This window comes from Agelaius tricolor, unplaced genomic scaffold (assembly GCF_023055355.1).
Source record: "Agelaius tricolor isolate 1412-34295 unplaced genomic scaffold, bAgeTri1.0.p SCAF_46, whole genome shotgun sequence".
Lineage (NCBI taxonomy): Eukaryota > Metazoa > Chordata > Aves > Passeriformes > Icteridae > Agelaius > Agelaius tricolor.
The window spans coordinates 2883310-2895847 of NW_027269306.1; the positions used below are offsets into that span (position 1 = coordinate 2883310).

The 12538-nt window shown below is 48.3% G+C and overlaps 1 protein-coding gene across 3 annotated transcripts in view; it reads left to right on the top strand.

Moving 5' to 3' along the window:
- The first annotated feature begins 3942 nt into the window (after positions 1 to 3942).
- Positions 3943 to 12538, top strand: part of MPPED2 (metallophosphoesterase domain containing 2) — a 122438-nt gene continuing 113842 nt past the window's right edge. The window contains exons 1-2 of one of the 3 annotated variants that reach the window (XM_071455246.1): positions 3943 to 4276; positions 9088 to 9330. In XM_071455246.1, the coding sequence (XP_071311347.1) occupies positions 9203 to 9330 (128 nt within the window). In that variant the 5' untranslated portion in view covers positions 3943 to 4276; positions 9088 to 9202. Of the gene's footprint in view, positions 4277 to 5252; positions 5396 to 5468; positions 6333 to 9087; positions 9331 to 12538 lie in introns of those variants that run through there. The other 2 variants (XM_071455248.1, XM_071455247.1) reach the window with 2 other exon arrangements.

Sequence of the window (12538 nt, forward strand, 5' to 3'; positions counted from 1 at the left end):
TTAACTTAAAGGGGCGAAGCAGCAGACAAGCATTATCCTGTGACAAAGTTCTGGCCCATCAAATGTAAAAAGACTGCCCAGAGGGCAGCTGGTGATATTTCCTTCAGTAATCTTACCTGATGCTCTATCAGCAGAATAATGACCTGCTCTTCTGTATCTCCAGGTTCTGACAGAAGGCTCCAATTTCAGTTCCTTTTGGCAATTGTCATTTTCCTCCTCCTTCCTTTTCTATGGAAAGGCTGTGGGTTCTTCCTGAAGTGTTTGCTGGAGTACTGAACAGTTTATAGGCCTGTTTGTGAGGGGAAAAAGTCAGCTAGAAATTCATGATGGGACAGGTTATGAAAGTCCAAAGCCATGAGGTTTGGGGGGTTTTTCAGCTTTTGGAATTCAATTAGCTGCCAGTTCCAGCCTGCAATTTTGTTAAGAAGCCCTAAGAGCTAAAAACCCCAACTTGCAAAATTGGAATCCTGTTGTTCTCAAGGTTTTTTTTCCCTGTTTGTTTGTTGTTTGTAAGTAATGCTCTGTTTTCCTGTTGTTTTCATGTTGTTGGCCAGCATGCACACCAAATGCCCTGTGACTTATGGCCTGCAAGTGAAAGAACAGAGCAAGGGAGAATCTCTCCAAACATATTCAGCAAATTTGGAACCTCGTGGGGCTCAGTGGGGCATGAAGCCCAAACTAATGCGGTTTTCTTCTGTTCCACAGTTAGGTAAGAATTTCTGCTTTAATGGGGGGAACGAGCCTGTTAAGATGCAGTTTTTGGTAGAATTGCACTGGTCTCTGCTGACATGTGGTAAATCCAGTGACTTTTGGTGAAGATTGCTACCAGTGGCCATCCACTGGACCAAAATCCGCTTTCTTAAAATGTCAGGAAAATGAAAAAGTGTTAGGAAATTAAAAGATGCATTGTCTAGTACTGTCCCAGCGTGTCCCAGTCTTTGCAGGCTGAAACTGAATTGTCTGCAGTGCAAATGAGAACCCTTGGTGCTCTGGTCTTAAAATGGCTAAAAAAAAATCCAGGAAATTGAAACAAACAACCCAAACTCCTCTGGTACTGTGTCCAAAGGAAAAATAGTGTGAAACCCTGGCCTGGCTCTTTCAGGAGGTGCAGCACATGCTGTGCCAGCCTTGGTCCTGCACTGCTTTGTGCCAGCACAAGGATTCATGACAATGCTGTGGGTCTGTCTCAAAACCCCTTCTGCCCTTTTGGAAGGAGCCTTTTTAAAATCTGAATTTTTTTCTTCATTTTTTCTGTAGTTTGCCTGTGTTTGAAAAGGGTTTTTTTGGTTTGGTTTGGTTTGAATTCCTCTCTGTGCAAAAGATCTCTGAAAAAATCTGATTATTTAAGGAATGACTGCTCAGAGGTGGGCTTGAAGTTATACTTTCTTGTAGTGCTTTACAGATAATTGGGAATTTTTTTCCTGAAGTAAAGAGCAAAAAGAGGTAGGTGTCTGTTGTTGAGGGTATCTGAAGTACCCTGTGTGTGTCTCATAAGCTGTTAGCTCTGTCCTGTGCTTGGCAGAAACTGGAGGCAGTGATACCTATGAAATGTATTAAAGATGACATAATAGATTGTGAAGAATGGGTGTGCTTTTCTGGATTCTATAGTGTTTTATAATTTTGAACATGCATCTCCTCAATCTGTGCATTTGATGATAATCACTTTGGATTCGTACACGTGAAAAAAAAACAACATCCAGTGCCAACTCTGAACAGAACTAAAGTTTCATGTATAGCATGTCTTTCATTATCATCAATAGGCAGTATTAAGGTAAAGAAAAGCTGTTTGTTCACTGTTTTGAATTTCACCCAGCTAGAAAAATCACTCCTGTGATACTCAAACACTGCATTTACTTTTTGGGTTTCTGAATTTATCTCTGAAATCCTTTTGTCATGTGTTTGTTAACAAATGCATGTTCCAGCCACAATATAGATATTTTATTTTTGTGTGCTTGCATTTTGGTGCTGCTCTTGTGAATTAGTGAAGAAAGGCAGCAGGATTCTACTCCTTCCCTCAGAAAAACTCTACTCCTTCCCTTTACTTAGTAAAATATTTTTTCCTTCCTGTAGCAACTCTGGGGCCAGCAGGTTTCTAAGGTGAGTACCTCTTTGGAAAGCATACTGAAAACAAGCAGTTTGTAAAAGGGAAAAGTTCTGCTGGGTGCCCTTAGCAGAAATGTTTCAGAGTTTGTTAAGTCATGTATGAACAGAAATGCTCCTGGTGCCTGTGTTACAGCTTGCTGCTGTTGGTGAGCAGGTGTTACTGTGAAAAAGCTGTGAGCTTAGAAGCAGGTCCCAGTCTGGGTTCATACAAGCAAAACCCAAACACCAGGAGCTTGCTGTGTGTAAGGACTAGTGAGGCAGGGAAGTGCCAGGGAAATGGCTGATCTCCTTCTCTATCACAGACAAGGTCTGTGAGCTTCCTAATTCCAGTCCCCTACCCTGTTCTTCCCTGTTCCTCTGTGCTAGGAGCTCCTTTCGTAGTGCCAGGGGCTCCAGATGTGTAAAGACAAAACAGGACAAGTCCTGGTGCTGTGAGTGTGGAGGAGGGATGCAGCAGGTTCAGGGTCAAACCTGCTCCCTGTCACCCCCCCTTGGTGTTCCTGGGACCAGGGGAGCTCTCCTGTTCTCTTTTTCCCCTCAGCTGCTCATCTCTCTGCCTGGATAGTCCCAGCAGGAGCATTTGTGAAGTGGGCTGGGTGAGGAGGCTGACCCACACCAGAGCAGAAGGTTTTTCCTGGTGCTGAGTGGATCAGTTTCCCTGGTGGGTTCCCTGTTCCCAGCAGAGAGCAGGGACACGGGTGGGATGCTGGATTGCTGGTTTAACAGCTGGGTCACAGGAAGCCAGCTAAAAATCCTCGTGCAGACTCCATCCCAGGAGAAGTTTCCCTGGAAGTGTTGCTCTGATTTGGTCAGGAGGACAACTCATCTCTGGGCCTTTTTGTCTGAAGGAGGAGTTTTCCTGTGGTGGTTCGCAGAGCTCACTTCTTTCAAAAGTTACAATGACAACTGTAAAAAAAAATCACAGTGAAAGGGAAAATTTGGGGAAAAAAGTCTTATGCCATTTAGTCTTTTTCAGGTTGATTTTTCTTACTTTGCCATGTTTCTAAACAGGACACTCCATCGCAGTGGATTTCTGCCTGGCAATACAGAAGACCCTTCTCATGGCTTTCAGCAACAAAGGAAAACCTGCCTGCTTGCCATGCATATCTGAAGGATGGCTAGAGTCAAAATTACTTACTTAAAATATATAAGTCACTTATACTCACTATTAGAGGCCTGCTATTTATTTTCTGTCTGCTCAACTATTCAAAAATATTTGGGCTTGCTCCTTCTGTCTTTCTTTCCTTCTGTCTTTCCCCTCATTGTCATATATTTTTGGAAGTCTCCCCTTTCCATTTGCTGTCTTGAAGGTAAAAGAGCAAACACGTCAAATCTTTGTTACTGTTGTGGCTGTTGACACAATTGCTGTGATTTTGGCGGGGGTGGGAGGGGGAAGAAAAAAGTGGGGGAAAAAAAAAAAAGACAACAGCCACATCCCTGATTTTATTTTCCCATAGGAAAGCCCCAGTTACCCTAAGACAATGCTCGGCCTGAAAGGCGAACCCTGGTGTTTCTGGTCGCTGAGGTGAGCTTACCTACAAAGGAGAAGGGCACCGCATCAACACCCGCTGACGAAAGGTGCGGCGGAAGATGCGAAAACCCGTTCTGAGGATTTGGGGGTTTTTAATTGTTATTACTTATTTATTTTGTCATCTCGGTGGGCAGCGGACGAGCCGCTCGGCGATGCGGGATGCGGGGCGGGTCGGGGGTCCCGGGGGGCTCCGGCTCTGTGACCCCGGCAGGGAGAGCGCAGCTCGGGGAGCCTTGTGCGCCACTTGGGAAATGCAGCAGCGCTCGCTCGCTCTCTCTCCCTCCCTGCCCGGGGGGGCGAAGTGCGAGGCAGCGGGAGGAGCCGTGCGTGTCTCTGTGTGTGTGTGTGTGTGAGCGAGCAGCGCCGTGGCCGCCGTGTTTCCTGGTGCCTGCTCCCTGACCCCAGTGGCAGCCCCGCTCACTGCACCGCGCCCGCCCTCGCCGCCGCCCCGCTGCCGCTCCCGCAGCCGGACCCGGAGCCGGAGCCGAGCCAGGGCCGCCGCCGCCGCCGCCGGGCGCCGCCGCGGGGTCGGGCGCAGGCTCTGCCCCGGCCGCGCCCCCGCAGCCCCATGGAGCGGCCCCGCTGCCCACGCTGAAGGCGTCCCCGACCCGCCCGCAGCGGCAGCCGGCGGAGGGAAGGAAGGTGAGCGGCCCCGGGCCGGTGTCGGGCGCAGCGGGGCACGGCGGGGGCAGCGGCGCACAAAGCGGCGGGTTAGAGGTGCCGTGTCATGGGCGGCAGCGCGGGGGGGCCGGGCGGCAGCTCCGGCGGCGGCGCCGGTCCAGCCTCCCGCGAACAATGCTGGGGATGAGCGCGGCCGCCCGCGCCCCCGCCGTGACCGCCCGAGCCCGCCGGGTCGGGTCGGGTCGGGTCGGTGCGGCGGCAGCGGCGCTTCCCCGCAGCCCGGGCGGCGATGTCGGCGGCGCTGAGCGAGGCTGCCCTGCCCTGCTCCGCTGCCCAGGCCGTGCCCCCGCTGCCCTCCGCCGCTGCCCGGCCGGGCGCGGGGGCGGCGGCGCGGGGGCGGCCCGGGGGCGGGGGCGGCGTGCGGGGCCGGCGTGCGGGGTCGGGCGGGGGTTGCGGCGGCGGGGCCGGGAGGGTAGGCCGGGGAGCTTTGTGCTGGCTGGGGCCAGCGGGCGGGCGGGCGGCAGCCGGCGGGCGCGGGGACGGGGCTGCGGGCGCGGAGGGAGCCGGGCATGGGGGCGAGGGAGAGCGGGGGGGGACACGCCGCAAAAGTAAGGAGGGAAAGGCGGGTCGGCTCGGCGTTCCCCGGCAGAGTTGCCCCTCGCCCTTTCGCCGGCAGAGAAGCCGCTCTGAAACCCTGATCCCGGAGGCCTCAGACACTTGGAGCCTTCGGAGGGGTTGGGGCCGCGGCGCGGGGCTCGGCGGGGCCGCAATAAAAAGCGGCGGGCATCACCCCCCGCTCGCCCGCGGCTGCTGAGGAGTTCATGGCATCCCTCCCCCGAGCCGAGCCGAGCATCCTCCCCCCGCAGCCCCTGGGGTGCGTGGCACCGCGGGGACGGGGGCCAGGCGAACTTTGTGCGGCGCGGCACGTAGGGCGCAGACGGGGCAGAGATGCCCCCCGGTGCCGCGGGGCGGGGGCAGGGGGCGCGGGGCGGGGGCTGCGGCGGCACACGCCGGGACGGGGCCGCGCCGGAGCCATTGGCCACCCGGAGCCATCAATCACCGGGGGGCGAGCCCGGCGCCCCGCGGGGCCGCGGCCGGGGCGGCCCGGGAGCCGGAGGTGGGGAGAGGCCGGGGGCCCAGGTACCGGGGGGAACGGGGCGGGGGAGAGCCGGGGTGCGGAGCCTCCGCCGGGCCCGGGGGGGAGCGGGAGCGCGGAGTTGCGGGCAAACTGCAGCGCAGCATCTCGGGGAGCCGGGAGCGCTCCGGGGGCTCCGGGGGCCGAGGCGCGGCCCCGGTGGGTGCAGCGTGCCGCGTCGGTGGAACAGCGCCGGGATAGCGCACGGAGCACCAGAAGGTGTTGACACGGGGTTAACCCTTCCCGGCTCCTGCCTTTCAGCGTTTTGTGCCACAGCCCGAGCCCAGCTAGAGGCGAATTTTTGAAATTCAGATGAGGAAGGCGTAAATATTTTATTTGGGGAAATGGTTTTTTCGCGTGCCTTGGTGTGCACAGGCAGGGCTCGTGTGAGTGGCTCTCTGGGCGATGTAAGGCTGCACTGAAATGGACTGAGCTGGGCAGATTTCGTGGCAGTTTTTTGACAGGGTTTACAATTAGCTGAGCTCACCTTTGGGCCAGCCCCGTTCCGAAAAAGCGCCGGTTTATACCTGTAAGGCTGGGCAGAGCGTACAATGGCACATCTCCTGTCTTGCTACAGATACACGCTGCGAAAGGATAACAGCCTGTAGCTGGGAAAAGGCAACGTGCTGAAAAAGCATCATTTGGGGTTTTCATATAGGCGTTCTTACTTGAAACTGCCTCGAAAGGCGCAGAAGATATTACACGTTGTTTTTTCCTTGATAGATGGCAAGATAATCCAACTTTTATTTTTTTCGTACTCATCTCCCGTGTGTAGCCTTCAAGTAGTGCTCATAGTTGGAGAAAGAAGAATGATAGCGATTCGAAGAAGTCTCTTTTAATTTCTTTTTTTTTAATTTTGGGCCTAAGATATGTTCGTTTTAAAGTTTTGAAGTGTTCAGCTTCTTTCTTCTCTTTTCTTCAGAGACGTTCACAGTAAAGAAGGTAATAATTAGATACTTCTGATAGTTGAGCTGTAGTACTCTATGGAGTAGAAAATGGAAATTAAGAGACTTGACACAGAAGCCAGCTTCAAATTATATATATATATATATATATATATTTTTTACCCCCAATCTGGCATTTGTTGTTGAATTTAATTTTAAAAGGATGCTTTGTTCAGCTTTGTCTCAATTTAAGTACAGATTTATTTTTAAGATTAAAGATTAGAACAATGGGAAGCAATTGCGGCTTATACACTTATAATCTGAGAGTCAACTTGAAAGTATTTAATGCAGCTTTTTAAGTGTCCTCTTGTCATTTGTTTTATGCCAGTTAGTTGTAATTTCTTTCTGTAGCATGGACTGTTACAAACATTGTAAAAAACGCCTATTATCTTTATGTATAATTCATTCTTATGAACAAATTAGATTTTTCTTCCATGAGTGAACTATAATATGAAATTTAATGTTCTGACCTTTCTTATGCTGGGTTGTTGAAAGCAGTGTCATTTAGCTTTTGTGAAAGCCCAAGCATATTTTTGTTGTTGGTTTAATGCATTGTTTCATATTGTTGCTTTTAATTGCGGAAAAAAAATAACATTATGTATGTAATTTTCACACTACTTCTTAACATATGAAGGCTCCAAAGTTCTTGTAGTGTAAAAGAAAAACTCTGTATTTTTTTTTTTTTTTCTGGGCGCTCTGATGGCCTGTCTTGTTAATGACAGTCATTTCTGTGGCAGGAAGATGTTTTCATTTGTATTTACTTCTCAGTGCAGGGCAATTATGCTGCTCTGCTGTTGCTCACTCTTCCTAGTTTCTATCTCAAAAGAACTGCAGCGCTTGGAATGGGACCGCAGTTTGAAGCAGGTGTTGTGTTTTACTGTTATGCAAAACAACACTGAAATATAATTGTAAAGGAAATTCAGGAAACAGCTGCAAACTTGGCGTGGTAACCACTACGTTGTGTGAGCAGTTCTTGCAGCATCTTCCACCGCATCTAGCAGGGCAAAGATGTGTTCCAGCAAAGCTCACCCTTGCTGGTTTTGGCTGCTGAAACCTTGCTCTCATGAGAGAGGTCCACCAGGTCTCACAGGGGAGGACCAGGCTGTGACCACAGTTACAGTGCTCTACCATCTCTAGTGACAGTTTTGAAATTGCTGCTTTTCCTTTTCTTTTCATCTTCATCATATTTTTTTTCCCTTTTAATTTTTTCCTTTTGCTTTTTTTTTCCTTCCAATGCTAAGGAAGATGAAGGTTAGAATCCAGTTACTAGAATGAAGGCTGCAGAATGTCTCAACCCAACCAACATATGGAAGCCTACATAGGCCTGAGGTGGTAAAATAGTAAAATAAATGGCCTATAGCAGGCCATCTGCCATTTGCAGAGCTTTTTCATCGTGCCTCTTGCCAAACTGGAAATTAGTCTTTGTATTAAAAATATATTTTGAATACAAATCAAAGATTTCAAATGCTCAGCGTTACACATGGCAAGCACATTTCTCTCTGGGAGCTAGAGAAGCCCAGGGAAATTGCACTGGAAAAATTGCTTGGTTGGATGCTCAGGGCTCTTCTCTTTCCCATCTCTTTGTCTTCGCAGTAAGCAAGGATTTACTTCTGCAAAATGCTCTCCAGATAGGGGAAGTCCACTCTTGCAGGTGGCAGCTGAAGGGAGGAATTTCAGAGAGTGGTGATTTCACCCAAGTCCTTGCAGCTGGCACAGCGTGTCCCAGCTGAGCACCTGCCTCTAAACGGGGCTTTTACAGAGCTGCTCATCTTGGAAGCACCCTTCGACCATGGGCTGATCCATTTCCACAGATGCCCTCAGAAAGGAAGGCAGCACTTTTATGTAATACCCTGAGGTGTCCTCAGTTACCGACCGCAGAAATCCAAGCTCGGATTTTGCGCGGGAAGCTCAGCGGGATGTGTTTGGGAGGTTCTGGCTGTTGGGTTGTGCTGATAGCACAGTACACATCCAGGTCTAACTCAAAGTATGTGTAAGAACTCCGAAGAAGCCAAAGACAGGGATGCAGAGAGAGGGAAGAGCCTGTTTCTTGTATTTTACGCAGAAATGTTTATGCGTGAAATCACGCTAAAGTCAGATAAATCATTGCTGTCTGCTAACAGTGAGTCCAAACCAGTTTCAATGCTATAATATGGATATTTTGTTAACGTTGCCTCGATACTCGCCTTTCTCTGGGCACTCGGACACCTCGATTCAAAGGTATTTGGGTGTGCCTTTAGCTGTGCAATTGTAACGTGTTCTTTACATCAGTTTCTTGTAAGTTTCTCAGCTGTTCGTGTACCAAAGCCACAGCAGCGGCTGGAAAACGAGTGTGCATATTTGGGGAAAGTCTTTTGTCCTTCAGGAAGCTGGGTCCGCTTGCGAGTTTTTCGTGGTTGCAATTAACAGGAGATATTATTTAAAATCAAGGATACAAAATGGGGAGTATTTAACTGGAGCTTTCAACGCAGATACTTTATTCCCCCTTCCCCCACCCCCTGAAGATAAACCCTTACTTTAAGCATTCATCCTTTGGATGTGTCTAATGATGATGGAGTTGGATGATGAGGTAATTAAAAAAAAAAAAAACAAAACAAAGTGAATAGTAATGCGTGGAGAGGGGTGATGGGTACATCAGGAATATAGAAAAAGATCTCAAATCTGAATGGAACTCGGGAGAGCTTGGGAGCAGTAGGTCAGTGTGTGTTTACATCTCGTGGCTCACGGCAGCGTGCGCTGTCTGTCTCTCCTGGCAGAGGTCACGGAGTTGATGCGGAGCTGCTGGGAGTCGGGATCTGCCCGGAGCACAATGCCCTGCCCTGCCCCTGGCCTTGGGAAGCTGTGAGCTGCTCATGTCCATAAGGAGGAAGGATGGCTCATGGAATTCCTTCACAAGGCAAAGTTACCATAACGGTGGATGAGTACAGCTCCAACCCAACGCAGGCGTTCACGCACTACAACATCAACCAGAGCCGCTTCCAGCCTCCCCACGTGCACATGTGAGTATCCCTGACAGCGGCACCGCTGCTCCACGAGGGGCTGGAGAACTGGGAAATGGCCTTGGGAGCTGAGAGGCAGAATGGTCAGCGGGTTTTTGACCCGCTGTATGCCAGCTGCGCTCCATCCTCTCCTGGATGGAGGTGCCACCACCCCGGGGTGACTCAAGCTTGTCACCTCTCTGATGTGGCTTTCACTCGCCTGAGGGACCCGTTGCTGTAAGATTTAAGCTCCCTTCCCCCAGCGCTTACACTCAGCTGCGAAATAGGCCTAATTGGGACTAATTGTCCCCCCCGATCAGTGAATCCTTTGTCCTGGCGGTTGCGAGCGGAACGTGTGCCGCATTCCACATTCCACCCGCAACCTGCCGCACAAAGGAGCCGGGGCTGCCCCGCGGCTCCTCCGGGGAGCTGCGAACCCTTCCAGCACCTCCCTGCAAAGTCCAGCCCTGGCCCGAGCTCAGGGAACACCGTGGAGAGAGGGGAGATGGAGGTCCCTCCTTCCCTCACCTCCTCCTTGCTGGCTGCTGTGGCACCCAGGGTCGGCACCTAGGCACAAAGGGCTGCTCGCTCGGCAAAGCACCGGTTCCAACTCTGAATTTCCTTCCCATTGTTCAGTGGGGTTTTGATCTTTATCGGTTATTTATGCGAAGGTTCTTTTTTTTTTTTTTCCCCTTAGCATTAATAGACTGAAAAGCACGTGAAACTAAAACAAAGCCGACATCCCTGGACATCCTGCGAGCCATTGTCAGGCAGGATTTTGAACCATGTCACACTATTGAATTTGATAAGGATTTTGCATAATAAGGGGGGAAAGTTGTATGGTACTTCATTGCATTTTTGTTATGTAGAAGCCTGCCGGAAGAGTGACAATGTAGGAGTTCAGCACCTTCTAATAGGATTTCGTGTGGTTACAATGTTCCTAAAGGCAACTTTAGGAAGGATGCTGACGAGTGTCTGTGGTAATTCGCTTTTCAAGGTGGAAAACTTCCCATTAACTACATTTGATTTGTTACTACCACGATGATGATGTAACTTTGATTTTTAGAAACATTTCCGCGTCTCGATTCACTTTTCAGACCTTTTGCCAGCAAATTTCTGTTGTGTGTTTTGCACTTCAGGCTGGGCTTTTGACTGGCGTTAAGTACAAATCTTGTTTAGAGAAGGAATTCAAAGCAAACAAAAGAAAATCAGAAAGCAGTTTTAAAGAACCCCTTCCTATGGCTATTGACTTCAGCGGGAGCTGAATTTAGGACTAAGTGTGGTGTTCAACACTGTAAAAATTGCTCATGCTTTGTTTAAAAACCTCACAAACATCCAGGCGCTCCTCTAAGGGATAGTGTAAAATGATATTAACTTGATGGATGTCGTGAAAGATACTTGTTTGGAAAAACCCTGTGGTTGAAATAAACACTGAAACTTCAAAGTACCGACAGAATTTTAAATAATTTTAAACTTAAATATTACAACTTTCTTACAATCAGAAGTTCTGGTTCAGCAGAGGGTGTGGCACATGAAAGGGAGATGAAAATTTGAAAAACTGGCAATGAGTCAGTCTCAGATTGCCAGAGGAGGCAGAGACAGAAATGTTCCAGTGCAGGAGCTGAGTTCAGGTGCAGGTCTGGATAGCAAATGACAGATTTTAGACAACTTGTTGAGAAAGGACAGAGGGGATCCTTCACCAGGTGGGCAGAGGCCAGCAAGGAAGGGAAGATCTGGGTGTGCTGAGGGTTTGTGTGATGTGAGAAACAGAATTATTACTGGGGGGGGAGACTGGATTATGTGGTAGCCTCAGATGGAGCCTTTATTTGGCTTCTTAATGTATTGTAATGGAAGTTTTGTGTGTTCATCTGAAAGAGGTTGTCATCAAGTGAGAAATGTTAACAGAAAATTGGTAAAAGCAGTATTAACAAAGAAACCATCATCTTTTTACCCTGTTCTGGCTCTGTTAGTACTACATTGCCGCAGCTGCCAGGATTGATTTGATTTGGTTTTACCGTCTGCTTTTCTTTGTTGCTGTCTTTTAAAGTAATGCATCTGTGTGGTTTGTTGGTTTCTTTTTTTTTTTTTTTTTTGGTTTTTTTTTTGTTTTTTGTTTTTTTTTTTTTTCCCTAAGAGGGAGTTTGAAGAGGCTTTATTCTCTAGCGAAAAATGTATTTTAAAAATCATGGGATGAAGAGAAATGAGTGGAGCAACGTGGGGGCTGAGTTTTGTGCCATGTATGTGAACAGCAGGGCAATCTGCTGCTGCAGGACATCAATCAGGAGCTGGGTGCAGCTGCGAAGGCAGCGTTCTTTGCTAAAGGAAATATTGGTTTTAGAAGTCATTTCTGCATGGATATGCTGTGCAAAGGTGAGAACTGGTTTCTTGGCCTACACTGAGCCATTTGCAAGGTCCTGTAACCTCTGGGCCTAACTCTGATTTTACAGAGAGTAGAGGAGAACCCATGGAATATCACCAGCTTCAATCTGGTGAGTAAGGCACAGCTTTGCCACTTCACATGTCCTGGGCTCCTTCTCCCACTTTTGTTTTGTGCCTTTCATGTAGTTCAGGCAGCTGGGATAGAGTTCTCTTAGCTTTATATGTATTTTTTATACTCCTTAGTCAATTTGTTTAAGCATAGCGTCAGTTAAAAACAGAGAATTTATTACAGCTCCCCCCTTTGCTTGGCCCAGCAGCAACAGCAGGTTTGTCTGTGTAACTTTTGAATCAGTTTGTCCAACCATTTAATTTAATTTAATTTCTTTAAATTTCATTTCATTTCTCTACTAATAAATGTTTGAACAGGTATTCTAAAGGCAATTTTTGCTGCACAATTGTTTTGCATGAAGGGATGTAATCTTAAATATTATTTTCTTGTCCTGAAGCCATGCTCCCACCCACAGGTTTCAGTTACTTAGTTACAGTCAGATTGTGACTTACATTTGGACTGTAACTTTTAGTTACTTAGACTGCTACAAAGTGCTTGTATTTGATTGCTTTGTCCAGTTAGTGTTTACTTTCTGTTAGTTTTAATTTACATTATCACATCAGTTCCCTGCTTTCAAAGGCAGCTGTAAAATAATAAAAAAATTAGCTAAAAATATAGCTATAAATAGCTATAATATAGTGATTAATATTATAACACCTGTAATATGCTTCTCTGTGCTTTGTGTTGATTATTATTATTATTTTGAAAGTTTTCATACTTTCAAATTTTTTGGCAAGCATT